General features: G+C 64.0%; 6 protein-coding genes across 6 annotated transcripts in view; 3 read left to right on the forward strand and 3 right to left on the reverse strand.

The window, feature by feature from the left end:
• Positions 1 to 2,275: 2,275 nt before the first annotated feature.
• On the forward strand, positions 2,276 to 3,295 carry EMIHUDRAFT_198075 (hypothetical protein; the record flags this gene model as incomplete). Its single annotated transcript, XM_005761940.1, has 5 exons — positions 2,276 to 2,728; positions 2,832 to 2,870; positions 2,946 to 3,077; positions 3,159 to 3,201; positions 3,273 to 3,295. 5 exons carry the CDS (start codon positions 2,276 to 2,278, stop codon positions 3,293 to 3,295), a joined length of 690 nt encoding a protein of 229 aa, XP_005761997.1.
• A 2,837-nt stretch (positions 3,296 to 6,132) lies between these two features.
• Positions 6,133 to 10,862, reverse strand: SPT (serine palmitoyltransferase). Its single transcript, XM_005761941.1, has 3 exons — positions 10,320 to 10,862; positions 10,046 to 10,187; positions 6,133 to 9,920 (listed from the first exon to the last, which is right to left on the reverse strand). Exons 1-3 carry the CDS (start codon positions 10,781 to 10,783, stop codon positions 6,483 to 6,485), a joined length of 4,044 nt encoding a protein of 1,347 aa, XP_005761998.1. The 5' UTR covers positions 10,784 to 10,862; the 3' UTR covers positions 6,133 to 6,482.
• A 140-nt stretch (positions 10,863 to 11,002) lies between these two features.
• Positions 11,003 to 11,619, reverse strand: EMIHUDRAFT_350674 (hypothetical protein; the record flags this gene model as incomplete). Its single annotated transcript, XM_005761942.1, has 1 exon — positions 11,003 to 11,619. A coding segment is annotated over one exon (288 nt), but the record flags the coding sequence as incomplete, so codon positions are not given.
• A 5,354-nt stretch (positions 11,620 to 16,973) lies between these two features.
• On the forward strand, positions 16,974 to 20,003 carry EMIHUDRAFT_96819 (hypothetical protein; the record flags this gene model as incomplete). The annotated part of the gene is made up of 10 exons (XM_005761943.1): positions 16,974 to 17,290; positions 17,395 to 17,602; positions 17,739 to 17,979; positions 18,139 to 18,382; positions 18,450 to 18,610; positions 18,705 to 18,902; positions 18,979 to 19,051; positions 19,124 to 19,267; positions 19,351 to 19,466; positions 19,651 to 20,003. The coding sequence occupies 10 exons, from the start codon at positions 16,974 to 16,976 to the stop codon at positions 20,001 to 20,003; spliced, it is 2,055 nt and encodes a 684-aa protein (XP_005762000.1).
• Positions 20,004 to 22,218: 2,215 nt separating this feature from the next.
• Positions 22,219 to 24,648, forward strand: EMIHUDRAFT_96820 (hypothetical protein; the record flags this gene model as incomplete). The annotated part of the gene is made up of 6 exons (XM_005761944.1): positions 22,219 to 22,358; positions 23,184 to 23,412; positions 23,672 to 23,761; positions 23,840 to 24,061; positions 24,190 to 24,259; positions 24,389 to 24,648. 6 exons carry the CDS (start codon positions 22,219 to 22,221, stop codon positions 24,646 to 24,648), a joined length of 1,011 nt encoding a protein of 336 aa, XP_005762001.1.
• Positions 24,649 to 25,339: 691 nt separating this feature from the next.
• Positions 25,340 to 26,990, reverse strand: part of EMIHUDRAFT_350676 (hypothetical protein) — a gene marked incomplete at its 3' end in the record, with an annotated part of 1,903 nt that continues 252 nt past the window's right edge. The window contains exons 2-8 of the mRNA XM_005761945.1: positions 26,705 to 26,990; positions 26,476 to 26,634; positions 26,295 to 26,361; positions 26,102 to 26,239; positions 25,941 to 26,020; positions 25,638 to 25,793; positions 25,340 to 25,550 (exon numbers count right to left, since the gene is read on the reverse strand). The exon at positions 26,705 to 26,990 is cut by the window's right edge and continues 13 nt beyond it. Coding sequence (XP_005762002.1) covers positions 25,340 to 25,550; positions 25,638 to 25,793; positions 25,941 to 26,020; positions 26,102 to 26,239; positions 26,295 to 26,361; positions 26,476 to 26,634; positions 26,705 to 26,990 — 1,097 coding nt within the window. The remainder of the gene's footprint in view (positions 25,551 to 25,637; positions 25,794 to 25,940; positions 26,021 to 26,101; positions 26,240 to 26,294; positions 26,362 to 26,475; positions 26,635 to 26,704) is intronic.

The raw sequence follows: 26,990 nt of genomic DNA on the forward strand, positions 1-26,990 counted from the left end.
CCTTACTACGACCACCTAGATGGTGCCGACGGCTGCCTTCCACGCCCGGTGCTCCTCAGTGTTGAGGTCGAAGGTCAGCTTGAAGTCAGTCGGATCGGGCTTGGGGGGGCGGATCTGCTCGTAGCCTGCCTCCTCGCCGCCGAGGCGATCGGCCTCCTCGCAGGTGAGGCAGAGCGCACAGCCTGGTTGCGCATCGAGCCACTCCTTCGACTTGTGCTTGTTGTCAAGCGCCAGCCGCCACCGCTTCTCGAGCGCGATCGCCATCGGGTTGCTCGCGTGCCTCCCCATCCAGTGCGAGTACAGCTGCGACACGGCGCTCACGCCATTGAGCACGCGGTGGCTCTTCTTGCACGAGTCGAAGGGGCAGATGAGGACCACGGGGCTCGGGTGGTAGTCGGCGTTGCCCATCACCTACCAACAGGAACAGGACGGCATGTGTGTACAGGACGGCATGTGTGTATGTGCGTGTGCGTGCGTGCGTGCGTGCGTGCGTGCGTGCGTGCGTGCGTGCGTGCGTGCTCACCTTCTCCGTGAGGCCACGGCCCTCAAAATACTTGGCCAGGTACTCTGGCTCCGACCGCATGATGTCGCTCGATGCGGGCTTCCACGAGCTGTCTGGTGCCAGCGACTCAAACGGCAAGCAAGTGTTTTGCGACGGGTACTTGTAGTGTTAGGAGCAACACGACGCCGATCGTTGAAAGTAGCAACCACTCACACACACACACACGCCTCTAACCAACTGGCTCAGTTGAAGAGGCCGCTCCCACAGCTCTCACACCTATCTCTCTGGTACACAATATTGGAAGCGTTGTGAATTGTAGACCATTGGCCTCCTAAAAATCTCTCTCTCAACTCTCTCTCCGTAAGACTTCGGAGAAGGCAAGCCGTGAAGTTGTCCACCGTCTCGGCGTCGACAACAACTCTCGAACCAGTCGTGCTGCGGGAACGGCCCCTCTGATTGCTCTGACAGGTATGCCTTGCACCTCGCCATGGATCCGCGGCAGAAGCCAATCCCGCAACGCTTTCAGGAAAGAGAGGAGGAAGACGCATACCAAAACTGCTCCAATCAGTAGCTCCATACGTTGCCTTTCACTGTGTAGGAGTTGCTGCAGCTTCTCGATCTTTGAAGTCTTGTCCTGCAGCAACATTTTCTGCTTCCAAATGTAGTCTAATACGTCATCGCACCTCCGCCATGAGGACGGCCTTGTGCGAGCGCTGTCGTTGAGAACGAAGCGGCCCGAGTGTTCTGTTGCCTTCAAGACATATTTCCTGAGTTAGCTCGTTCCCTTGGTGAGGGCGGTCGTGTTCGTCATGGCCGGGTCGTGCATGTACGTCTGGGCGACGTCCGTCGGACTACGGTCCGTTTAGCAGGTCTTTGGATCGGCTTCAAATCGTCCTCCTTGACGCCGCTCGCGATGTTGGTACGGGCGAGGTCGAGTGTCTCGGTCATGGTTTTGAAGAGGGAAGTCGTGCGTCCCGCCTCGAGCTGCAGATCCCGGCCGGTCACATTCGTGTACGTGTCCCGCTGACACGCAAGGTACTGTCCAGTTGTGGGCAACCAGTGGCTCTGAATGCGCATGCCGAGGATCGAATCTGACTCAAAGCGCACGGGGTTGGTGCCGCCGACCGTCGGGAGGAAGCCGAGGAGTGCCAGGAGGATCCAGAGGGCGCCGACGGTGCCGATTCCGCCGCAGAGAGTGGCGGTCGAGGCCAGGCCGTGCGCGTGGGCCGGTCGGGCTCGGTGCTGCGGCGGGCGACCGGGCGCCGCACGGCTGGCCCCGTCGGCCGAACGGCGCCGCCGAGCGGCCGGGCGCTTCGGATTGGGCCCGCCGGCCGGCCGGGCGCCGGCTGGCATGGTCGGCCGGGCCCCCGGGAGGCAGGGGCGGGCGCGGTCGGGAGGGGGCCGCCAAATCGACCAAATCGAGGGTGTTGCCGCGATTTTGGGCTGCTACTTTCAATGATAGGGATCCTTAGGTCATCCTTTACAGTTTTAGGTATATGTTTTTGGTTTTATATATTGAGGTCAGATCCGCTGGGAGTCCCAGCTGTGTGCAGGGGCGCCCCTGCACACGCGTGCACACAGCGGGTCCCCAAGGGTGAACCAGCGGCCGCTGTCCGTCGCAAGTCGCAACGTCCGTCCATCCCTCCGTACATCTCAGCGCGACACGCAGGAAACCCGGCCACGAGAAGGCCGCTCGGGCGTACATCGGAAGGTGTCGAGGCCGTGCGGCGTTAGCCAGGAGGCCGCTCGGGGTGTACATCGTGGCACAGAGCCATGATCCGGGAGGTTGTCGTCCGTGACACCGACGATGCACCGCACAACAACACAAACCCTTCTCCCCCCCAGTCGCCATCGGGACCATGGTGGAACATGCGGTGGAGCACCCTCCCATCGGTCCGCTGCACAGAGGTCGGGCAGGGCGCCAAAGTGTCGGCACCGGCGTCGGATGAGTTTGCCGCTGTCGGACAGCTGATGGCAGTCGGCCGGCGCGATGAGCTCGTCCCGTTCGGCTGCTGTTGCCCGGGCCTCTTCCTCGGCGCTGCCGGGTCGCGCGTGAAGCTGGCCTATGAGCAGTACGCCCAGAGGTTCCCGAATAAACTCAAGCACTGCGGCGCGCTCCGGTCTGACAAGGGCTCGCTGGTCGGGTTTTGCCAGCTCCAGCTGGCCGGCGACCCAGGCAACCTCGCTGTCCAGGAGTGGGCGCGCATCAAGCTGTTGCCAGACGAGGTGCGCCCGCGGCCGGGAGTTGTCAACAAAATCACTTGGCGCGAACAAAACCTGATCAAATCACGCCATAGTGGCCTACCAGGCGCCTCTGTGTGCCGGTTAGGCATACCTCGAGTGGCTCGGCACCGCGCCATCTGCCCGGGTGCATGCTCTGAGCAGTGGGCGTACCAACCCCTCAGGCTGGCGCGCACACACATTCCCCGCTGCCCGCCCGTAGGGAAAGGGCATTGGAAGGAAGATGCTAGCGTGGGCGTGCGAAAAGGCGCGCATTTCAGGCGCAGGGCACCTCAGCCTTCACGTCAAGCGGGGCAGCACCGCCGCGAGGCGGCTCTTTGAGGAGGCGCGCCCTGTCCCGCGCACATGCGCTGTCCGACTCGAGGAGGACCCTGCCGGCCGTGCTGCACTCGACCGTGAAGTCCCCCAACTGTAGGCTGACTTCGTCGTCAAGCCGGACCCGCATGCTGAGCGGGGCGGTCTGTGCCTCGGGCCGAGGTTCTTCTGCCACTTTGCTTGCTCCCATTGCTCTCTTCTCTACATGGAAAAGGCGCTGTGACAGACGCCATCTGATATCACACCCAGTCCCCGTTTGTCTTTTCATCGCGCACGCGTACCCCTCTCTCGCACCCTCCGCCAGACACGGCGGTGGGGTGTGGGCCTGTGCGGTGTACGAAAGGTGTCATCATACGGCAAACAAGGCTGTCACGCCTCACAGCCTCACCACCACACAATCACAAAATATAAACCCGCCCCCAGGGCCTCCCCTCGGCTCCCTCTGTCTCTCCACAAAACGTCGATCTCGTATAGAGGGGGGGGGGGGGGGAGGGGCGCGCGCGTGCTCTATCGGTATCGCTAAAGTATGGTTAAGTTGTCGCGCACCTATCAGAATCACAGGTGCGGTAAAACTTGGGTACAGGCCAAGCTGCCGGCTAGCGCCACTCACACGGACGGGACGCCAGGACGGACGCCCCTACCTACCACCTACCTAGCCTACCCACCCAGCTCCCTGAAAAAAATCAAGAAAATCTAGTCGTCTGTAGTCAAAACACAACCCTCTTCCTGGCTCACAAGCTGAAGACGTTCACGGGCCCCCACACGGAGGCTGCGGAGCCCCGGGTACTCTTTATAGCTGTACTCGTCTAGGCAGGGATTGGTCAAAACACAACAACTTTGCTCTCTCTCTCTCTCTCTCTCTCTCTCTCTCTCTCCCTCTCTCTCTCTCTCTCTTTGTGTGTGTGTGTGTGTGTGTGTGTGTGTGTGTGTGTGTGTGTGTGTGTGTGTGTGTGTGTGTGTGTAGTCGGCTGCTTCTGTTGGAGAGTGTGAACTCAAACCTACTTCCTGACCGTAGCCTGACCGTCCTTGTGTAACCGTCTCATGTTTGGTTTGTCCTGCCGCGCACATTGTCATCGACTTGTATCCGACTTGGTGGCTGTGGTGATGTAGCGATGGTGTGGGTCTCTAGTGACCTATACAGCTCCTCCGTGTTCCCCGTCTCCTGACAGCTTCTCACAGTTCGCAGAGATGTCCATTCCACCACCACCAACAAGAAAAACGGCCAGCGTCGATGCGCTTCCAGGAGTCGCCGACTTCAAGGAGGGGCGAGCGACGGTGAGCGCCGAACAGGCTTGCATCCAGGGGTCCTCCTTCTCTATTGCACCGCGATGTGGCCGTATTACATCGCCATCGCCTCCGTCTTCGCCGCAGCCCTCTTCATGCGCATGGAGGCGCAGCAGCGCGGCGGCGCGGCCAAGGAGGCGGCGGCGACTCGAAAGACAACGGCTGCCGCGCCGCCCAAGGAGGAGGTGGATGAGGCGGAGCCGAGCGAGCGCGCTCATCAAGGCGCACGCGCTGAGCGGGTACGCCTACCTCATCGCCCGCGGCAAGGTCCTCGACATTGGGGTCTCATGCATTCGAACTACGACGTGGGCATTGCTTTTGAATTTAGCTAGCGACTAGCGCACCCCGCACCCCCCACCTGCCCCCCACCCCCCCTCCACGTCTTCGTGGGGGGTGGACGGCCCCTGTTGTCGTGGGTCGAGGGGAGTCGGTCGGCCGACATGGGCTCAAGCATGTGGCCAGTCCAAAGCGGACGACAGCCACCGACCACGGAATGCAGCGCAACTTCTTGGCTCAGCAAAACAACGCAGGATGCACTCGATGCAGGGCTGACGTTCAGCCCTTGCCGTTGTGCACTCGCGCATCCGCAGAGCTGCCCGGCTGCCCGTAGCATTCCACAGCCCTTCTCAAATCAAACCCGGGTAAATCATCTATGGCAGCTGTCGCGGCAACTGGAATCATATCATGGCTCGCGGTGTAGGACTGTCGCGTACCAGGTAGCGTTTGGAGCGAAATACGTGCGGCAATCGCACAGCCGCGCTCCCCTCCACCTTTGCGATTCGTGCTGCTTCTTCCGGATCGTGCTGGGCAACGATAGCAGCCCCCCCGTCATCTCACACGGAAACTCCTTTGTCTTGGGACTCGACGCTAGTTTGCTGCTCTTTGGTGGCAGCCACAATATCATGCGGCGCAATGTCAAGGTGTTCAAGCTGCTGGGGACCCACCTATTTGCTTGGGCGAAGTGGCTAGTGTGGATTGACAGCAAGCTGGATGGGGACTACCAGCGCAACAACGAAAGGCTCAATGCCATGAAGAATTATGTGCAAAGGTCGAGACGAGGACGGGACAACGACGGCGTGTGTGCTGTGTTTATCGGGCTGCCTGCGCACCCCCACGCATTTGGAAAAGGGGAGCTCGACCCCTCGCGCCTCACTCTACAACTGCACGCAAAGACGATCAGGGAGTCAAACATGCACCGCAACACCACGGACGACGTCACCCTGGTTGAAAGGCAGATTGACGCCTACTTTGTAGGAAAGGGTTCAAACGCCAAGCGTGGACTACAGTTGTCGTTGATCGATAGCGCGTTTTTCGTGCGCAATCACCAGACTGCCGAGTGTGCTGCATTCAATGCGCAGCTCGGTTGCGCATGGCTCAACGAAGTTTCGTGTTACTCCGACCGCGACCAGCTGAGCTTCCCGGCAGTGGTGTCTAGCACATTACAGCTCGCCACGCGTGACGTGCCCGCCGCGCAACTGTTTGGCAGGAACGCAAAAGATCGCCTGTTTCGCGACAGAAGCGGGAAGCCCTGCCTGGCTGTACTGGCACCGCAGCGAGGCACACAGCCTTTGCACTGGTATTACAAGTAGCCCTCTCCCCCCAGCCACCAACGCACACCGAGACCCGAGTATTGAGAGAGCGGGTACAGGAGATGCACTGCTCCACTAAAACCGTAAAGTTGCGGCGACTTGTGAACGTCATTCTCATACGGCACTGACACAGTGTTTATTGGCGGAGCACTTGGATTATTGATATTGTGCATAATATAAGGCCACACACACGATCTCTTCCCCCTCCTCTTTTAGTGTGCGTTCTCGCTGGGCCCGGCGGCGGGGGGCGGCGCCTCCAGCACCAGCTCCCTCCAGCACGCGCGCGCTCTCCGTCCAACTCCATCTGCATCTGTTCTCACCGCGGACCGACAGCGAGTTTCACTTTCAGAGTGGTGCGCGCCGTTCTGGCTGAGTTGGCTGTTGCCTATAAACGGAGCGAGCTCTAGGGAGGCAGAGAGACCAGACACCACAGCACAGCACGAACTTGAGTTCTTATATCTCTCCCCCCAACAATTGGGGGGACAAGAGCAGAGCACGACCCAAGAAAGCGCGGCGGCGCGATTGCTCGCGATGAGGGACGCGGCACAAGCTCAGATCTCGAGGGAGCGGAAGACGAGGGGCAGGCCAAGCGAGGTCGCGAACCCCATGGAAGAAAACATGATGACGTGCCGCAACATTTTGGGGAACGGCGCCTTGGTCGGGGGCAGGAGCTTGAGCACCTGGCTCTCGACGAGGAGCGAGACAAACTTGGTGCTATGCCACAGCGCAAGCAGCGTCGCGAAGCCGAGCAGGTTGCGAGCGACCAGGCGCACTGTGTTGGCGAGGGTGAGCCGCAGCATGAAGGCGCGGGCGAGGTCCGGCTGCGCCGGATCGAGGAAGTAGTCGTTGACGCCGAGCGTGGCGGCGCCGTTGGCGCCGATGATGAAGCAGATGCCGAAGGCAATCGCCTTGAAGGAGTAGCCGAAGGCGGACCAGGAGCGCGGCTCGGTGGCGGTGAAGGGGTGCACGAGGAGGAGGAGGACCCCTCCGACGACGAGGGCCGCCCATTGTGGCAGGCCAAGCAGGTACGAGTTTGGCGAGACGATCCAGTCGTTGACCGAGTCGCAAATGGGTAGCCACGCGCGCACGAGGACGCCGCCGACGAGCATGCCGCCCTGGACGTCGGCGGGCGAGGAGGCGCCCGAGAAAAGGCGCGCAAAGGCGATGACGGCCACCCACAGGAAGGCGAGCAGGTAAGAGACGAAGGTGGCGAGCTGGTTCTGCTCCGAGAACGGGGTGCCCGAGCCGAAGCCGCCGTACCAATAGCGCATCGCAAAGAAAGGGAGGGCGACGGCGTTGACGAGGTACATCGACGGCCATCCGAAATCGGAGGTGGAGTGCGCAGTGGCCGAGCCCGCCGCTCCGAGCGGCCGCGCAAGGGCAAAGAAGTTCTTGAGCCAGTTGCCAATGTAGATGTTGACGGCGAAGAAGGTGACAAACATGGGAGGGTGCGCGTTGGGAGAGGCGGACCACGAGAGCATGGGGATGATAAAGAAGTAAAACGTCTCGGCGCCGAGCAGCTGGCCGCACGCGAAGAGGCGGCGCGCGAGCGGCGAGTTGAGGCCGGCGTTGCGCAGCTTGTGCAGCGGCGGCATCAGCGCGAGCTCGTGCAGCTCCATCTGCCGCTGGATGTACCGCCGCACCGTTTGCCGGAAGACGTTGACGAGGAGCACGATCGGGACGGTCACGTTGGGCACCTCCGACTCGAGCGCCACGGAGACGTTCCCCTTGACGGGCACATTGTCGAGCGTGCGCGCTGTCGCCGCCTCCGCGGCAACCCCGTCGGACGAGAGCGCCTTGGAATCGAGCAGCTTGGGCTTGACCACCTCGCTCGCCGCGGCCTGCAACTTCGCCGCAACCGACTGCTCGCTGAGCTCAGCCGAAAGCGCCTCGGCCAACACCCGGAGCGAGGGCGCCAGCGCCGAGATACGCACGTCGCAATGAGCGGTCAGCCGCAATGCCGCCGGCTGCGGCGCCTGCACGTGCGCCTGCGCCGAGTGGCGGACGAGCTGCATGGCGATGCCGCCCTCACTGGCCGATACCTTGGCCGCGGCGCGGCGCAGCGCCGCCTCCTGCTGCGCCGGCGTGAGCACCGAACGCGCGAGCGGCGTGAGCCGCACCTGCGCAATCGGCGAGTCGGTAGAGGCCCGCAGCTCGATGTGTGGCAACGGCGCCACCGCCTCCTGCAGCGCGGATGCCATGGCGGCCGACACGGCCGCGAGTCGAGCGGGCCGCTCCGGCTCGGCGTCGATGATGCGCAGCGCCTCGTGTGCCGCGATGGTGGCGTACGCGGGGAGCGACGCTGAGAAGCAATACCCCGAGCCCGAGAGGACCTGGTGCGACACCATCGGCGCCGAGCCGGCGCAAAAGCCGCCGACGGAGCCGAGTGAGTGCTCGAGCGAGCCGACGTAGAGGTCAATCTCGTGGGGGGGCACGCCGCACAGCTCTGGCGCGCCGCGGCCCGTTGCGCCCAGCGAGCCGAAGCCGAGCGAGTCGTCGACGATGAGGTAAAACCCGTACTTCTTGCGCAGCTCGAGGATGGCCGTCAGCGGCGCGACGTCGCCAGAGTTCATGTAGAGTCCCTCGACGAGAACGAAGCGGCGCGCCACCTTGGAGGGCGGCAGTGTCTCGTCGGCGCGCGCCTGCGCCGCGAGCGCCGCCTCGAGCGCCGCGACGTCGTTGTGCGCAAAGGGGCGGACGGAGCCGCGTGCCAGCCGCGTCCCGACGGCGGCAGTGAAGTGGACGCCGTCGTCGACGAAAAGGAGGTCGCCCTTGCGCACGAAAGCGGGCACAACCGAAGAGATGGTGGCGATGCCAAACGAGTAGATGATGGCGCGCTCGGTGCCCAGGAAGGTCGCGAGCGCCTTTTCGATGTGGATGTGCGCGTCGAGCGTGCCGTAGAAGCCCCGCGGGCCGCACGTGCCGCACCCGTACTTGTACAGCGCGGCCTCGGCGGCGCTCTTGGTGCGCGGGTCGACCGTCATGCGGAGGAAATCAGTGCGGCGCAAGTCGAGCTCGCCGGGCACCTTGAGCAGCGCGTCCGCCGCCGCCTGCTTGAAGACCTCGTCGCGCGGCGTCTCGCCGTCGGGCGCCGCAGAGACGAGCGGCTCGGGCACCCACGCGGTGACCGAGCCGGGCGCATCGAGCGGCGCGTTGTGCAGCTCCTGCTTGCGCTCGATGGCGAGCTGGTCCAGGTCCTCGCCGCGCGCGAGCGCGGCGGCGGCCGTGGCGCGGTCGTAGAGCACGCCCGTCTCGAGGCCGGCCGACTCGACCATGCGCAGCGCGTGCTCGAGCTCGTCGCGCGTGTGTGAGGCGGCGATGCAGAAGCGGGAGCGCGAGAGGAGGAGCGGCGTCGCGGGGAAGCCGACGACGACGACGGCCAGCGCGCGCTTGAGGCAGTTGCGCGAGAAGCCCGAGATCTTCTCGGGGTGGTAGAGCATGATGGGCGTGATGGGCGAGTCGAGGTCGCCGAGCACGCGGCACCCCATCGCCAGGAGCCCCTTGCGGAACATGTTCGAGTTCTCGCGCAGCTGGTTGATCTTGCGCTGCCCGAGGTCGCCCGTGGACGGGTCGGAGCCCATGATGACGCGCAGCGCAGAGAGGGCCTGCTGGACAGCCGGCGGCGACATGGCGGGCGCGTACAGCGAGCCAGCCGAGTGGCGGCGCAGCGCCTCGACCATGTCGCGCGAGCCGGCTATGTAGCCACCCACCGAGCCAAACGACTTGGTGAAAGTGCCCATCATCATGTCAACGTCAGCGGTCGGGACGCCGAGGTGGTCCGTCACGCCCCGGCCGCGCGGGCCGACGGCGCCGACCGAGTGCGCCTCGTCGAGGTAGAGGTACGCGCGGTACTTCTTCTTGAGCGCGACCACCTCGCGCAGGCGGCAGAACTGCCCCTCCATCGAGTAGATGCCCTCGACGATGATGATGATCTTGCGCCACGGCGTGCCGTCGGGCTGCCCCTGCTCAGTCGCGCGCGCCAGGATCGCCTGCGCGGGGCGGGGCGGGCAGCGCACGGGAGCGGTCAGGGTGCGGGGACGGGGGCGGGGACGGGGGCGGCACGCAGCAGAGGGGACGGGAGGGCGCGGGAGACGGGAGAGGGGGCTTCTCGCGCCTCGAGCTGGTGCATGTCGTTGTGCACGAACGGTTGCACGCGCGCGCCCGAGCCCCGCACACCCTCGACGATGGATGCGTGGTTGAGCGTGTCCGAGATGACGAGCACCCCTTTGCCGTTGCCGTTGACGTCGACGAGGACCTAGTGGGGGGGGGGGGGGGCGAAACGCGGCCGTGCGGCCGTGCGAGGCGCGGCCGTGCGGGGCGCGTCGACAGTGAGGGTCGTGGCATCCGAGGGAAGGGTGTGCAGGGCAAGGACTGGCACGGGAGCGCTCGCCGCATCGCCGTTGCCGTCGCGCGCGCGATCGCACACGTCAATCGAAGAGGAGGCCATACCCGCGATGGGCCGGTTCCAGCAGTCGACGATGCGCTGGTACAACCGCTTCGTGTAAAATATCTGCCACCCCGTCCAGATCGGCGGTCCCACCCGCTGGCCCGAGGGCGTGTTGCCGCGGGCGGCGCTGGCCGCGCGTCGCCAAAAGAAGAGGAAGGCGACGAGCTTCTCGACGAGGTCGAGGACCTTGCCGCGGGCGATGAGGTAGGCGTACCCGCTCAGCGCGTGCGCCTTGATGAGCGCGCTCGGCTCCGCCTCATCCACCTCCTCCTTGGGCGGCGCGGCAGCCGTTGTCTTTCGAGCCGCCGCCGCCTCCTTGGCCGCGCCGCCGCGCTGCTGCGCCTCCATGCGCATGAAGAGGGCTGCGGCGAAGACGGAGGCGATGGCGATGTAATACGGCCACATCGCGGTGCAATAGAGAAGGAGGACCCCTGGATGCAAGCCTGTTCGGCGCTCACCGTCGCTCGCCCCTCCTTGAAGTCGGCGACTCCTGGAAGCGCATCGACACTCGGTGTTTTTCTTGTTGGTGGTGGTGGAATGGACATCTCTGCGAACTGTGAGAAGCAGCCGACTACACACACACACACACACACACAGAGAGAGAGAGAGAGAGAGTGACTCTGAGCCGCATCTTGTGTGTTTAGACGAAAACATATACTGGGTCCTTCAGCCTTCCTGACCCGACGGGGACGCCATCACCCTCGCCCAGGGATCTACATGCTGTCTCAAGGTCCGACAGGCGTCGGCACCGGGCACCGCCTCGGTATACAAAATGCGCCTGCGGGCGGACCCTTACAGATCACAGATCACATATACTGGGTCTGGGAGATTTCTCTCCATACTGGTAACACCGTACGTGTAATAGTGGTGTGGGGAGAGATTCCGCGCTATGACGTCGGTCGCAGCTCTCGGGCCAGCAGCAACGCGCAGAGCATGACGTAGAGCAGCCCGACGCCGAGCCGCCGCAGCTGCGCGCGGTGGCGATCGAAAAACGTCCGCGCCCCCTTCGCGCCATCGTCGTCGCTAACCTCGCAGACGGCGGCGCCGGCGGTGAGCGGCTCCTGCGCGAAACGGGAGTGGCGCACCCAATCATTGGCCACCAACTCTTCCACCGAGAGTCGGTCGCACGGCGAGAGCTGCAGCATGCCCTCGACCAGCTCGGCCGCCTCACGCGGCACGTGGCGAGGCATCTCGTACTCGAGACCGACCACCTGCCGCACAATCTCGTCGAAATTCCTGGCCGAGAACGGCGGCTTGCCGGTGAGCATGAACAGCAAAGTCGAGCCGAGCGACCAGACGTCAACCGAGGGGGCGAGCGGCCGCCGGCCGCAAACTGAATCAGCACAATAGCCCGTGAGTTGCTCGGGCGGCGCGTAAGCGGGCGTGCCATGCGCAACATGCGACAAGTGCCCGATCTTGGCGGCGTAGCCCCAATCGGTGAGGACGGCCCGGTCGCACGCCAGATTGAGCCGCACCTAGGAAGGAATGGAATTCCCCCCTTGAGGCCGAGCCCGCGCAAGGTGGGCGCGGGGCGGCACGCGCGTTGTCGGGCTTGACGTCGCAGTGAACAAATCCGCACCGATGTGCGTGCGCGAGCGCGAGCAAAAGCTGCGCGAAGATCTCGCGCGCCTAGCGACGGGTCAGCGACAGCTCTGGGCAGGGCCGGCGAGCGCGCTGCAGCGGTGCAGAGATGTCGCGCTTCAGCGGGCGGCAGCCGACCCGCCGGCTGCGAGGTGACGTGCGCGGGCAGCTCGGGGCCGTCGATGCGCTCCATCACAATGTAAGTGCAGTCTTGCAAGTCGATGACGTCCGTCACCTGGACGATGTGCGGGTGGAGGCCGAGCTCGCGCAACACGTGTACCTGATTGCACAGCCGAACCGTTGTATTGAATGTTGCACGGTGCGGCCGGGGGGCGAGCTCGCGCAGCGAGTGCACCTCCCACATGATGAGCCGCTCCACGTCCGAGCCCGGCAAGTCGTCCCTCCCCTTGCGGATCATCTTGACAGCGAGCTTCCTCTCGCCCGCCTCGCGCACCACACTCGGAACCTGCCCGCCCCCCTCGCCGTCCCCGCCCTCGGCCAGCTCGCTCTGCGAATCGAGCGATGCCGACGAGAACCGGCGCCTAGCGGTCGTAGCTCGACTGGGTGAGGCTCCCGCTGACCAGCCGACCCTTCTCCATCGACGAGGAGGTGCCCGTGCGCAGCGAGGACCGTGCCGTGCGTCCCCTCACCAAGCGTGCCACCTAAGTCACACGCCGCGCTCGTCGAGAAGAGATCACGCTCACGAGCGCCCCAGTTGCAGAAACTGGCCGCCGAGCTCGATCAAGTTCGGCACCGAACCGATGTTTTGGCGGCACGGCGCGAGGATCGGCGAAGCGGGCAGCAACGCACCGCCTCCCGCCGCGCCCCCCGCCGCGCCTCCCGCCGCACCTCCCGCCGCGGCGCCCGCCGCGCCACCTCCGCCGCCACTCGCCGCCGGCACAGCGCCCGCGGGCGCCGCTCTGTTGCCGTGCGGCTGGCTGCGTGGCGCCTCGACTGCGGGGCAGCACTGGAGAGAAGCGAGCATCTGCTGCGCTGTGGTCCGCCACACGGGCTTGATGGAGGAGGCCGGGTCTGGCTCGAGAGTGCCGAGCGAGGAGAGGACGAGCTCGCCTGAGAGACGCCATGGAGGATGTGATGGACGTGGCGCTTGACCACGCCGGGAGGGGAGACGGCCGGCTCGCCGAACCACGGCCTTCCACCCGACGAGAGGTAGCCGAGCCTAGTCTGGGGTATGTGCGGTGGAGTCTCTTGTTGGGCGGTGCGTCCGGGCGAGAGCAGAGACGCGCCGGCCAACCGAGGCGAGCTGCTGCAGCGCGTCGACAATGGTGGCGATGGGCGAGTGCTGCAGTTGCTCGCGCATGATGTCTGCTCACGCGCAGAGGGTGTGAGCTGGAAGTTTGCTGGAAGCTTGCTAGACCCGGAGTGCCGCCGCTCGCGCAAGACACACCGATCAGCTCGCTCGAGATGACGTGCGCCCCGCAAGAGATCGCGTCGTAGTGGCTCATCTTCTTGGCGACACGCGCGATCCGACCCCCGGGGGCAGCGCCAAAGTCGGTCAGCACCTAATTAATTAGTTAATTAGTTAATTAGGTGATTAGTTAGTTAATTAGGCGCCAAAGTCGGTCAACACCTTGACGATGGTGTGGATGTGCCCGTTCTTGCAAAACTCGGCGCAATGGTCGACCGACGCCCACTCAACGCTGTCTGTGGAGTCGTCAATCAGCGAGACGGCTCCCGTCGAGCTGTCGTGGCAAGCGCGCGAGGGGGTGAGCAGGGGAGACGGCAGGGAACGTGTGGCGAGCGAGTGGGCAGGGAAGTGGGCGTAATTCGGCGACGAGGGTGTCGGTTGCGTCTCTCGGCAAGCTGCCGCGCCTGTCGAGCGCGAGGCCCCGCATCATCGAGAGCAGTGCCTGCGCGGAGGACACGTCAGACGGTCTGCACGCCGAGAGAGCTGAGAGGCGGCGGAACGAACGCATCTCCACAGGGCAAGGCGGGGGAGATGGAGCAAGCCTGCCGATCGCGGGGGCACAGCGCGGGCCTGCGGGAGGCTTTTGGCATCTAGAGGCGCGCCGGGTCATACAACTGGTTCGCCACGAGGAGGATCGGCTCATTGGCACAAAAGTGCGACGCCGCGTTCACCACAGATGACGCCCGCAGGGTCGCGAGCCCGCTCTGCGCGCCGGAGCCGGTGACAGTGCAAAACTCTAGCTTCATGCCTAGGAGGCCTCCGGGCGTGAGTCAGGCGTCTGAGGGCGTGACGTGCGGAAGGGGAGCTCGCGCCTGCTAGCATCGGATCGGCTTGCAGCGAAGCGGCGAGGGCGTTCGACTTGACGTCGAGGGTGATGACCGCGCGCTCGATGCCCGCGCGCTTGAGCCCGAGCAGCAAGTGGCGCAGCACCGGTGTCGCGTCAAGGTGCAGCAGCCGGAGGCCGAAGCCGCCTGTGCCCGAGGCGCGCCGCGCAGCGACGCGAGAGGTGCCGACGACGAGGGCCGCACGAGCAAGGCGAGGATGGCGGGCCTGGCTGTCTCGTGAGCGCATTCTTGTTGACCCAGCGCGGACGCGCGGCACCTGCGGCCACACAGGAGGTGAGCAGAGCGGGCCGGAGGCTGGCCGTGCGTATGCACGCGCAGCAAGGGTGGCGAGTGGCGACCGGTCCAAGTCTCGTGCAGGTGGTGGTAGCGTGCGTGTGGCCCCGCGCGCTCTCCAAGCGTACTTACAAGAAGTCTCACGCCAGCGCCCAAGCAGGACAACTGAACGGCGAAAAAGAAAGACTGCCGGGCTAGCAGGAGAGGTCGGGCCCCACAGTCGTCGCGTAACCATCGAAAGGCGAACAGGAGGGGGACCGAGGGGAGGGAGGGCCCCCCTCGGAGTTGGGGTGAGGAGACCGTGCGCGGAGCGGGGGGTTCCGAGCGGTGATGTCAGCGAGGAATGTGTGTGTTGTCGTGCTAGTGTCTGGTGTCTACTAGCCCCGAGTAGAGGGGGCGTTCCGCTGCTAGGGGAAACCCGCGGAGCGCAGAGCTAACCCTCGGGGACCCGTGTTTACTTTACGGCCCTTTCCCTCTGCGAACGCGCACCCCCGGGGCTAGGGCTCTCTTGCCCGTAACCCGATGCCAATCATCCGGCCCGCTGGGTGCGCTTCTGAGCTCCCTGGCCCTGGATGTGCGGTTAATGACTGCACTCCAAGTGTGCTTTAAGTCCGCGCGTCGCCCGCCCGCGCCCACCCCGATTCTGGCCGCCCTCCCGCCCAGCGCCCATCCGTCTCCCCTTGAAGAGGCCTGCTCTACTCTATTTATACGACGTCTACGTCCTCGCACAAAACATTGCTAAATCTCTCTCTCTCTCTCTCCCTCTTCATCAGCCTTCAGAGTCAAGACCAGCGCGCAGCGCCACCCAGCGGTGGTTATAGGTTAAAAATCAGGAGTGCGATCTCTCCGCTCTCTGTGTGTAGTGAGAGCGCATGTCGTGTGCGTGATCTTGGGTCCGGGGTTGTGCCTTTGTGTGAGTAGTGAGAGCGCATTCAGCAACAGCCGATGCTGCAGCCGCCGCTGCAGGTCACCCGCGCGTGGTCCCTCATGTAGAGGTGGAGCGTCGAAAAGAGCGACGTGTCGGTGAAGGTGCACGACGAGTTGCAAAAGTTCTTGCACATGGCGATGGTGGGCAGTGGGATGGGCTCCCACTGCCGCGCTGACGGCGGGAAGAGCGACTGCTGCCGGTCGGGATCGGCGAAAAAGAAGGCGTTGATCTTGCCGTCTGCGCCCTCTGACTCCTCGTCGTACATGGGCACAACTGGCACCAGGTTCTCGGCCTTCCACGAGAGATGCGGGCCCGAGAGGTCCCTGAACCAGTGGCTCCCCATCCCGGAGAAGCAAGAGCCGCGGACCCAGCCAGCCGCGGCAGCCTCTGCCCTCGTCAGCGGCAGTTCGAGTGCGATGCCGCCAGCACCCGCATTGATCACGAGTCGGTCGCCCAGCGGCTCGGAACTAATGGCTCGGCTGCAGGTCGCGTTCGGAGCACGGAAGGTCACTGATATGTACTTGCGCGGATAGCCACCGCTCTTCCCGGCAGGGAGGAAGAAGCCGGCCCTCACGAGGCGCGGCTTCGAGGCGCCCAAGACGTAGACGCCTGCGCCGGACACTTGTCCGCCCGGAGTGAAGTAGAGCAGTAGCGGCTCGGCGGGGTTGGTCGCGTTCTTTGAGCCCTTCTGGGCGTAAGGGATCCCAAGGCCCTCGAGGCAAGTGTCAGCAGCCGGCCTCCAGCCCTGAGCGGTGGCGGCAGCGACGGATATTGGCATGGGTGAGTACACGGTGTAGTCGCGCGCGAGCCGGTCGCCCAGCGAGACGCGAGCGAAGTGGGCCCCGGAGCCGGCCGCGAGCGGCAGAAGAAGATTTAGCTGCATATTTAATCGACTGACTCTTCCAATCGTGTTTATGCGTGTGCGCGGCGGGCAACGGCGAGGGTACAATTGTATTGAAAACCCACCCCGGGGTCCCGGCTTGACATGCAGGGCCCTCCAGGGGCCTAGAGAACACACCTGCCTATCTCCCTTTCCTCCCAACGCTGTAGATAGACTCTTTCATATTTATTTATTGCCTCGGGTATGTTCGTAAGAGCCACATACGTACATACAAGAAGGTCTTTAAAAATCTCTCTCTCTACATACACTGACTGAATGAAGCTCTCACTCACGCCGCGCGTAGGACCTTTAGGGGCTAGAGAACACACAAACCCTCTCCCTTTTCTCCCAGTAAGCTTAAAATTCGCAAACCCCGTCAGCAGTCCTCCTCCGGGAATGTACGTAAGAGCTACATTCTCCCAGTAAGCTATAAGTACGTACGTACACTGAGGGGCCTAGAGAACACAACCCCCCTCTCTCTTTTCTCCCAGTAAGCTATAAGTACGTACGTACACTGAGAGAGAGAGAGACGTACGTACGTACACTGAAAAATACGTTCCCTGAATAACATCGAAGGCTCCAAGTAAGTCAAAAGACACAGGCAAATTCGTGTTTGGGAGGAACAAGCCTTCCGCAGAGTCATCCGACTCAGATACAAAATGCGTCTGCTTGTGCTTGCCCTGCCGCTCGCGGTGAGCGGGATCTGGGTGGCGGCTGGCCCCGACCCCAGCGCCTCGCTCAAGAGTGCGGTCGATGAGTGCTACCCGACAAGCGGTCCGATCTCCGGCCCCCCTGACGCAACCGGCCCTTGTGCAACGCCGATCGGTCAATGGGACGTGAGCGCCGTCACTGACATGAATGGTCTGTTCTACAACATCTCGTACTTCAATGAGGACATCTCCGACTGGGACACCGGCGCCGTGACCGACATGGAGTCCATGTTTTACGACGCCGAATCCTTTAATCAGCCTCTGCCGTGAGCACTCCTCCGCAGCCCTCTGAGCTCTGTCACCTTACCCTGCGGAGGCCCTCCCCGGCGCTGCTCCCCGTCTCACCCGCCCATCGGGGACCTTGATACAGATGGGACACGTCGAGCGTCGAGACGTTCAAGCAGACATTTGCTGCGACTTCGACCTCTGCATTCAACGGGGACATCTCGACGTGGGACACCTCGGCGGCCACTTCGATGGAGTCCATGTTTTATGGCGCCAAGAGCTTCAACGGCGACATCGGGGGGTGGAACACGTCAAGCGCCACCACCTTCTACGCCATGTTCATGCTCGCCGAGGTTTGTTTGCCTCACCTTCACCGCCACTTTGCTAGCGGCGTAGTGGCTACCAGAGCTTCCCCTGCGCTGGCCGCTCTTCCCCTTGAGCTCTGCAGCTCAGTAGGACATCACCCCCCCCCCCCCCCGCGCGCGGCAGTCCTTCAACAAAGACATATCGACTTGGGACACCGAGTCGGTGGAGAATATGGGGCTGATGTTCTACGCGGCCGGCGAGTTCAACCAGCCCATCGGTGCGTGGGACACCGGCTCTGTCACCAGCACTCGCGCCATGTTTGGCGGCCTATACTCTCAGTACAACCAGGGCAGCGCCAACTTCAACGCGCCGCTCGACAGCTGGAAGACGGGGAACTTCCGGGATACCGCCTTTATGTTTGCCGGTGCCGCGCCCTCGCATTAGCTCCGCCACAGTCTGCAACCCTCCGCTGCGACGGCTCCCACTCGCACACACACCGCCAGGACGCAACGGCCCGGACGGGCCCGTCGGCGAGAGGCTCGGACGTCTTCAGGCCGACTCCTCCACCTGTTGACCCGCACAGGCGCGACGGCATTCAACCAGGACATCAGCACGTGGGACATGTCGAACGTGCGCAGCACGTCCGCCATGTTCTCTGGTGCCTTCGCCTTCAACAAAGACATCAGCACGTGGGACGTGCACAACGTGGTCGATATGACATCCATGTTTTTCGCCTCGCCCTTCAACCAGGACATCACCGGCTGGAACGTCTCTAGCGTCGAGTTCATGAACGCCATGTTCGCCTTCTCCAACTTCAACCGCACTGCGTGCGCCTCGGCCGTGGCGGCCCGCCTCGGCCCAACCTCCGCCTAGGCACCGCGTGTGGCGGAATAGGTATCCGCTCGAGACGACCGGCGAGTGGAGCGAGCGGCTCAACCTGACGGCCGCCGTAAACACCTCCTGCCCGCCGCAGCCGCCCGACGACTTTTGGGTCATCTCGGGCTTGGGCGCCAACCAACAGCTGTACTGCGGACACTCGTGCTGCCCACTGACCGGTGTGGGCGACCGCCCCTTGCCCCTCCCCCCCCCCGCCGCCGCCGCCCCGCCGCCGCCGCCCGCCCGCCCGCCCATCCCCACCCGACCCCACAGGTGACATCTTTTACAACCTCTCGGCGTGCGGGTGGCCCTTCGTCTGCCCCGGCGGGAGCTTCCAGGACCCGCACCTCAAATTTGCGTACGGCGGCCGAGCCGACTTCCGCGGGCTCAACCGCCACTACTACAACTTCTTCTCGGCGCCCCGAATCTCGGCAAATATTCGCACCGAGGATGCCAAGTTCAAGCTTCATAGTGGCGCGCTCCCGAGGACTCGCGGCCCTCGCCCTGGACGCATCCACCCCACCCCATCCCCCCACCCCACCCTCAGGCAAACTGCTCGTCGATGGCTCCTTCATGACTGAGTTCCACCTCACAGCGCTCGTCGGCGGCGCGAAGCGAAAGTGGGTGGCCCAGAGTGGGCGCTGCCTACCGCCGGCTCTGCGAACCGACACGTCGTCGACCGACTCCTCTAGGTGGGCCAACGTCTCCTTTTGGGCGTCAGAACTCAACAATCAGAACTGGGGTTGGAAAGTTGTCAACGGCACATGCGGCGGCCACTACTTCAAGCTGGGCAAGAAGACCACCAAGGTTTGCGAGGAGCTCACCATTGCCGTCAAGTCATCCAGCGCCACCTTCACCATTGACCTCAGCGACGGCCGCTCAGGCCCCCCCGCCCCCCCCTCAATCCACCAGCCCCTAGGCTCGCCGTGCCTCACACGACCCAGAGCGGCATCTACCACCTCGGCTACTCAGGGGCAATCTCGGCAAAATCTCGGCGACGAGGCCGCCTTTGCTCGCAGGCCCAAGCGCGGACCGGTGGGTTTTCCGCGTGCGCGGCAACACTGTGCACGACTGGGTCTCTGGGCCAAGGCACCGAATCGACGTGGACTTCGATGGCGTCGGCGGCGTTGCCGCGCGCTCGCTCCCCCACGGCGCCGCCCGTGCCGCCCGCCTGATGGCTGCCCCCCATACTCCTCACCGCCGATCCTTGCCTGCGTAGGCATCGTCGGCCAGAGCTTCTCCTCCCAGAGCCCCCGCATCGGTAAGACGGACAGCTACCCCAAGGAGGGCGTGTTCCGCACCACAGCAATGGCGGAGGGCGCGATCGAGGGCACCGCCGTGATGTATGATATGTCCACCGCGCATGAGACGCGGTTTCCCTTCTCGCGTTTCGACGCCGCCGAAACCGATCGCAAGTGCGCGGGCAGCCGCTTGGACCGCTCCCGGTGCCCCGAGGGCCTCATCCCGACTGTCACCCGCAGGCATCTCCTCCCGTCGCTCTCCTTGCCCGCCTCGGCGAAGGCCGAGGACACCGATGCGGGCGTCGACGTCGAGGAGGAGAGCATGCTGTGATCTGGAGCCGCCGCACCGTGTTCATAAAATGAGCCCCCTCCCCCATATGGGGGTACCTTTGGCGGCTGGGGCGACCTCGGGCGCCACTCCGTTGGCAGAGGAGAGAGTTGTTGGGGAGCTTAGAGGCCGAGGGAGGGGGGAAGCTTGGCGTTTGTGTCCGAGCGGGGACGCGGGGAGCGGGCGCTTTGGCCCGCGATTACATATCTGCCTTCATTGGTGCAGCTTCTGCGCCCGTGTGTGGAGGTGTGTGGTGCGTGTGTTTGGTGTGTCGTGAGAGAGAGATTTTTAGTGTGTCGATATGTTGTGTGTGTCGTGTGCGTCTTCAAGTAGTCAAGAATCTGGCGCCAGTCCGCGCCCTTGTCGTGTCAGTCGATTTATTTAGGTCCTCCGGGCCCCTTAAAGGAGGAGGTTACTTCCCCCAGGATTGGTCTTCTCTGCCTGCGGGAACACCCTCGGGCGGCCGGGTGGGGCTGCGGCTGGAGCTAGCATGGCTCGATAGAGCCGAGACCCCGTGTTGAGGCGGCGCTCCTGTGGGCGGCTGTGGAATCGGCAGATTCGACCTCAGATATCTCCAGTATTCTCGTCCCAGTGGATGGACGTCCGGACGTCCCTTTGTGTTCCTCTCCCCGTCCGCCAGCGAGACGCTCAGTCGCTGGCGGCCGCAGTTTTCTGTGAAGGGGTTTCTCCTGCGGAGTCGTGCGTGCGCAGGGCTCCTCTTTGCTTTCTTCTACTCCCTACTATCATCTCGTTCCCGTCCTACCAGAGAAAAACCCTGGCCGGCTGCTAGAACCCCAAGAAAGAAAGAAAACAGCGCCCAAGTTCTTTGCTTTTTACCGCGCAAGATGTAAAGGGTGGCTAAGGGCTCTGCCCGCAAGGCGCGGTACCATTGACAAATCTGCCATATACCCCCACACGAACAAATAGCAAAATCCGAATCCCGTGCACGAACTGCGTGATCTGCGCCGGGCAAGCCTTCAGCTGGTGCCACATCCGTAAAATTGAAGCCAAGAACGTCCGCCAAATCCGTGCTTTCTCGGAGCAACTGAGGGAGCAACTGAGGGAAAGCCGCTGATCGAGCCCGGCGTGCCCGCGGCCGCCTCCCGCGCAGCACCGCCGCTGGGGACGACACGCTGCGGAATCGGATCGAGCCCATGCACCGGGCAAAGAAGGACGCTGCAGTAGCGGTTGGAGAGGCAGCCGGCGTCTGCCGTCACAACGAGTCCCAGCGCTGGTTGGACATGCGCGTCGGCTCGCCCGAGGACTGCTGTCGCGACCCTCCCGTCGTGCCGCAGCCTCCGACGAGCTCTGCAACCGAGGAGAGTGAGGGTGCGCCTCCCCTCACTGCTGGCCGGGCTGCGCACCCCACAAAGCACCCCCTCGAGCATCTCTACAAGTACAAGTACAAGGGGCGGCGGCTCCGGCAAGACTTTAGCCTTGGCCCCTCCTTGCGGAGCAGAAGGAGATCCGCTCTCGGTCGGCAACGTGGCAGCTAGTCGAGGGACTCGGTAGTTGTGACCCCCCTGAGTGAGGAAGGACAGGAGAGAGAGAGCTTTTGTGGTGTTGGTGTACGCAATAACGGGACAGGGTAGTTAGTCGCTCTCTCTAGCTCCCCTTCTAGCTCTTAGCATGAGCTGCGCCCTGTGTCCGACCCCTTTTGCGCAGCAACACCTTAAACTTTCAGGCCCTCCAAATTCGGGTCGGAGCGTAGCGGAGTGGGCCCCGAGTTTGAAAAGGGCGACGGACGCTTGCGTCCTAGCCTCCAACAACGCCTCCCCGGCGCAGAGGGCCCCCCGGAGGGATGCTCAACCGCTCCACGCCACGCCGCTTGCGGCGGTCCTCTTCCCAGCTCCGCTGAGAGCCTTTCCGTTATGACCGCGCAAGATATAAAGGGTGGCTAAGGGCTCTGCCCGCAAGGCGCCCGCGTCGCAGACGCGGTACCATTGACAAATCTGCAATATACCCCCACACGAGCAAATAGCAAAATCCGAATACCGTGCACGAACTGCGTGATCTCGGCCGTGCAAGCCTTCAGCTGGTGCCAAGAAAACCCGTAAAATTGAAGCCAAGAACGTCCGCCAAATTCCGTGCTTTCGGAGCAACTGAGGGAGCAACTGAGGGAAAGCCGCTGATCGAGCCCAGCGTGCCCGCGGCCGCCTCCCGCGCAGCAGCCAGCACCGCCGCTGGGGACGACACGCTGCGGAATCGGATCGAGCCCATGGAGGAGGAGGGCGCAGTCGGCGAATCGGAGGAGGAGGAGGAGGGCGCAGTCGTCGACGTTGGCGTGTCTGACTCAGAGGAGGAGTTGGAGGTGCTCCAGCAACCTAACCTGATCCAGAAGGTCGCCGACGTTGTCAGGTTACGTGCGTCATGCGTGATCGAGCTTGAGGGAGGAGCTCAGCTAACGATTTGGCCGGCCACCCAGCGCCGCCGCCCACCGCCACCCACAAAGCGCCTGCTCTACTATCCCGTACCTGGCTGGCTGACGCTCGCCCCCCCCGCTCCACTTTCCCCTGACCATGCCCGTGATAGCACCATCACTGTCGCCGTCCTGGTTTTGAACGTGGCAGCTGGCTCTAGGGACTCGGTAGTCGTGACCGCCCCCTGAGTGTGAGGAGCAGGAGAGAGAGAGCTTTGTGGTGTTGGTGTACGCAATAACGGGACAGGGTGGTTGTTCTCTCCATCTCCCCTTCTAGCTCTTAGCATGAGCTGCGCCCTGTGTCCGACCCCTTTTGCGCAGCAACACCTTAAACTTTCAGGCCCTCCAAATTCGGGTCGGAGCGTAGCGGAGTGGGCCCCGAGTTTGAAAAAGGCGACGGAAGCTTGCGTCCTAGCCTCCAACAACGCCTCCCCGGCGCAGAGGGGCCCCCGGAGGGATGCACAACCGACCCGCGCCACGCCTCTTGCGTCTCCTCTTCCCAATGCACCGGATTTTTTTTTACAGAACCCTCCACCGCGATCCGGGGATCGCCCATGTGTCGGCTGAGATGCCCACGGCTACTCGTTCTGATCCTCACCGCGAGCCGGCCTCTCGCGAGCGGCTTCGCCCTCCCCGGCTTCGCGCTGCAACCCGCGCCCGCGCCGCTGAGATGCCCACGGAGATCAGTGCCGCTCCGGTGAGTTATAGCCGATCGCTCCAACCTGTCTGTACAGCCTCCCACCGCCGCAATCCGCCGACCCTAGGCTCTCAACCGACCAGCGCGAGTCGCGCGCACGGCTGGGTGATGCGCGGGCCGCCGCCGCCGACGGCAGCAACGACAGCAGCAGCGGTGGCGATGGTGCCGAGGCACCAAGCGCGGTGGTGGCAGGCTCAGCCCTGGCGGCCTCGGCGGTCATATTTGAGGGGGTGCAGGTGGCGGGGACGACGCTGCTCTTCCTTCTCGCGCAGCGCTGGACCGGCGCACAGAGTCCGGTGCGGCGAGTGCGGGGGAGAAGAGGATAGCACACGAGACCCTCACAACTTGCCGCGCACCACCTGCTGGCAAAAGCGGCACTCTGCGGCGTTGGGGCAATCCGGGAGCGCCGATCGCAGGGCGAGCGCGGCTCAGACACCTGCACGTACAGCACCCCTGGAGGAGGTGAGGAGGCGCAAAGCCAGGCCGGAGGGTGGGTGGAGGAGAGACACGAAAAAGCGCGCGCCTCGTGCAACCGGTGCCCTCCTGCCTGTGCAGGTCGAGGTGGTGACCTTGCTTGTCGACTACCTGCGAGATCTCGGCGACACGGGCTACGCCGCCTTCGCCGCCATGATGGTCACTTTCCAGGTCCCCTGCCCCGCCGGCTGTGCTGCGCCTCGGGTTGCACCTCGGCTGCACCTGCTTCCGGCTCGGATCGCGTGCTAGGTCATCCCGGTCGCCGCCGCTTTTGTGCTGACCGTGTCGGCGGGTGCCATCTTCGGGGCCACCAAGGGGACCGCCCTCGTCCTCTCCTGCTCCACCATCTCCGCCACCATCTCCTTCCTCCTCGCGCGCCTCTTCGGGCGATCACTCGTGCTGGACGCGGCGCGCGAGTCGCCGACTTTTCAGGCGATCGACGCGGCCTTTGCCAACGTCGGCTTCGCCAAGGTCACTCACGCTCCCTCGTCCCGGGAGCGCCGTGAGACCCTTAGGTTGAGCGAGACTGCGTACCGTTCCCCCTCAGGCTTTCACACTCATCTTCCTACTGCGTCTCTCACCCACCCTGCCCTTCTCAGGCTTTCACACTCATCTTCCTACTGCGTCTCTCACCCATTTTGCCCTTCTCGTGGGCAAACTACGTCTTCGGTGCCCCCTCCACTCACCGCCCCGCCCCGCTCCGCCCCGCCGCCCGCCGGCCCACCCGCCTGCCCCGGGCAGGGTCCGTTGGGTGCCCCCCCCCCCCCCCCTCCCAGCGTGGCACGGTTGCTCAAATAGGCCTCTCCCCTGTCCCATGGGCCGCCTTCTCCCTCGGCACACTCACCGGCTGCCTGCCCGCCGTCGCCGCCTACGTCACCTCCGGCGAGCTCGGCGCCTCGATCGCCGTCGACGGCGGCGACACCAACCCCTGGTTGCTCGCCGTCGGCATCGCCGCCACTATCAGCGCCATCAGCGTCGCCGGCAACATCGCGAGCGACGCGCTACGTGAGGAGGGGCTCGACTTTGACTTGGAAGGGGAGAGCAAGGCGAGGAGCTGAGGCGGAGGAGGTGATCCGCCCTCCCTTACCCGACTCCTTTAGGAGGTCTGGACGTGACTCGAATGTGCTGTGTATCTATGAGTGTGGGGGGGGTCGGGTGGGCGCCGCCAGCGGCGCAGCGCCCGCCAGCGGTCTCTCCAGGCGTGCGCCTGGCCCTGTTGGCTTGTATCGTCGCGGTATCACACACACATAGGCATAACAGCGCTCGTGCCCGACGCACAACGCCACAACCTGCAGCTAGGACGTGCAAAAAAAAGCACAGCAAGCACCCAGAAAAAAAGCAGAACTTGAACTACATATATTATCACACAGAGGATGATCGCTGCTCTCGCCGGGGCACACACAAGTCACAACGCACACACAAATGTCATATTATATCCATTGTATCCCGGAGTGACTTAAACTTGTACAGGCTACACAGCGCAACAGCCAACACGCACACACACAGTACGGTAGTGAGTGACACGCGCGCACGCCGCGCGTGCGCTGGCATTGCCGGCCGTCACACGCACCCCCTCTCACATCTCACTTGACGCGCCCCCGATAAATACTCTGGGCGACCCAACCTGATCGCCGGACGCTGGCACTGTACGCTCTCTCCCCATCCGGCCTCTCGAGGTGCACCCCCTGCTCTGCTGACACTGTAGGTTTGACAGCCGTCGGCACCGCGACACCGCCCACCGCGCGGAAGTCAGAAGGCATCAGAGTTCCTTGTTGAGGCAAAGGAGCGGCGCGGCTTGAGAGGCGAGCCTGATTGCGGCAGCGTTGCTGCGGGCGCCGCCTTCTCCTCCTCGTCGACAGGGTACGCTTGCGTCGTGCGCACCTCGAGGTGCGGCTTGCCCTTGGCTGGCTGCTGCTGCTGCGGCTGCGGCTGCGCCTTGTTGACGCGGGTCCAGTACGCCCTGCGGCCGGGGCGGGTCGCAGGTTGGGGAGCGGAGCGCCGGAAGAGGAATCTCTGGGGAATCGTCTCGATACGAAAACTGAAGGACTCTCGCCTGTAGTCGGGCGGCTCGTAGGTGTGGAAGAGGAGGTCGAAGAGGATGAGCCGCTTGGAGAAGTTCGAGAGCGGCTTCTGGTGATGCATGGTGTGATGCGGCACCTGGCCAGGGGGGGGAGAAGCGGTTGTAGACGAGAGAAGTGTTTGGCTCTAGATGCCAGGCCCAGGGAGGGAGAGATGGGCCGCGGAAGAAGGTCCGAGATCGTGTGCGAGATCGTGTGCGAGATCGTGTGCGAGATCGAGTGCGCGGCTCATCTCATGCGGCGTGTGCGGCGCCTCGAGCGAGAGGCCGCACAGGTCGGCCATCAGCCGCTGCGGGTGGCCGGTTGGTGTCCAGCTCATCTCCGTGTGCCCGAGGAGTTCGATCATATGGGCCTACCGCGGCAGCGCCGCCCCGAAATCAGGCCGAGAGCGCGGCCGAGGGGCGGCCGGGCGGTTCGAGCGTGCCCACGAGACGTAGAGCGCGACGTCAAAGGTGGAGAAGGAGAAGCAGAGCGAGAGGACCTGAAAGCCGACCAGGTACGAGGACAGGATCGAGGCCGTTTCAACGAAGGTGAGCTCGTACGTCTCGTAGGCGACGAGGTGGCCATGCTCCTACGGCGACCGCGGCAGCGGGTCGTGGGCGTGCCGCGGGCGCGTGTCGCGCCACGGATGCGCCGCTGCTCTCCTTGCCCGTCTCTGCGTGGTGAGGCGCGTGGACGAGGCGGTAGAGCGTCCTGCGGGTGGTGGGAGGGAGGAGGTGGTGAGGGTGCGGCAGAGAGGAGGAAGGGAGAAGGCGGTCGGGCTCCGAGGCGGCGGCTGGGAGGGAAGGAGAGGCGCGTGTGGCGGACCGGTTGACGTGGCAGCTGCGGTGAAAGGCGTAGAAGCCGAGGTCCAGTCCGATGTCGAAGAGTAGGGTCCTCCAGACCGCATGCAGCAGCACAGAGGCGGGCGGAGCGCCGAGGCCGTCCTCGCGCAGCCAGGGCCAGATCTGGAAGGCGAGCACGTATCTGCGAGGCGGCGGCTCGGGTCGGCCCTCGCGCAACCTCTTGGTGGCTGGGTCTCTGGGAGGGCAGGCACCCCAGCGTCTCCACGGCGGCAACCTTGAGCTGAAGGACGATCTGCTTGGCTGTCGGCGCCTTGAGCGGACGGCCCTCGTAGAGATCGGCCATCGCCTGCAGCGACGTCGTCTCCCACACCGAGATCGGAAGCGTGAGGAGGCAGCAGAGTAGCGAGTAGCGGGAGCCGAGACAGAGGACGGCGTAGCGGGTGAGGACTGCGAGGAGGGATTGAGGCCAGAGCTGCGCGACAAAGTGAAGCTTCTTGCGATCGTGTGGGTGTATCATTCGAATGTACACGAGGTTGA

This window comes from Emiliania huxleyi, assembly GCF_000372725.1.
Source record: "Emiliania huxleyi CCMP1516 unplaced genomic scaffold EMIHUscaffold_7, whole genome shotgun sequence".
Lineage (NCBI taxonomy): Eukaryota > Haptophyta > Isochrysidales > Noelaerhabdaceae > Emiliania > Emiliania huxleyi.

Excerpts from the sequence above, each read along its gene's own strand:
- SPT (XM_005761941.1), bottom strand. The coding sequence starts at position 10,783 with ATGTGGCCGTATTACATCGCCATCGCCTCCGTCTTCGCCGCAGCCCTC. Across the intron at positions 10,188-10,319 it reads GACGGCAACGGCGATGCGGC|GGTCCTCGTCGACGTCAACG; the intron begins GAGCGCTCCCGT and ends CCCCCCCCACTA. Across the intron at positions 9,921-10,045 it reads ACGACATGCACCAGCTCGAG|GCGATCCTGGCGCGCGCGAC; the intron begins GCGCGAGAAGCC and ends CGCCCCGCGCAG.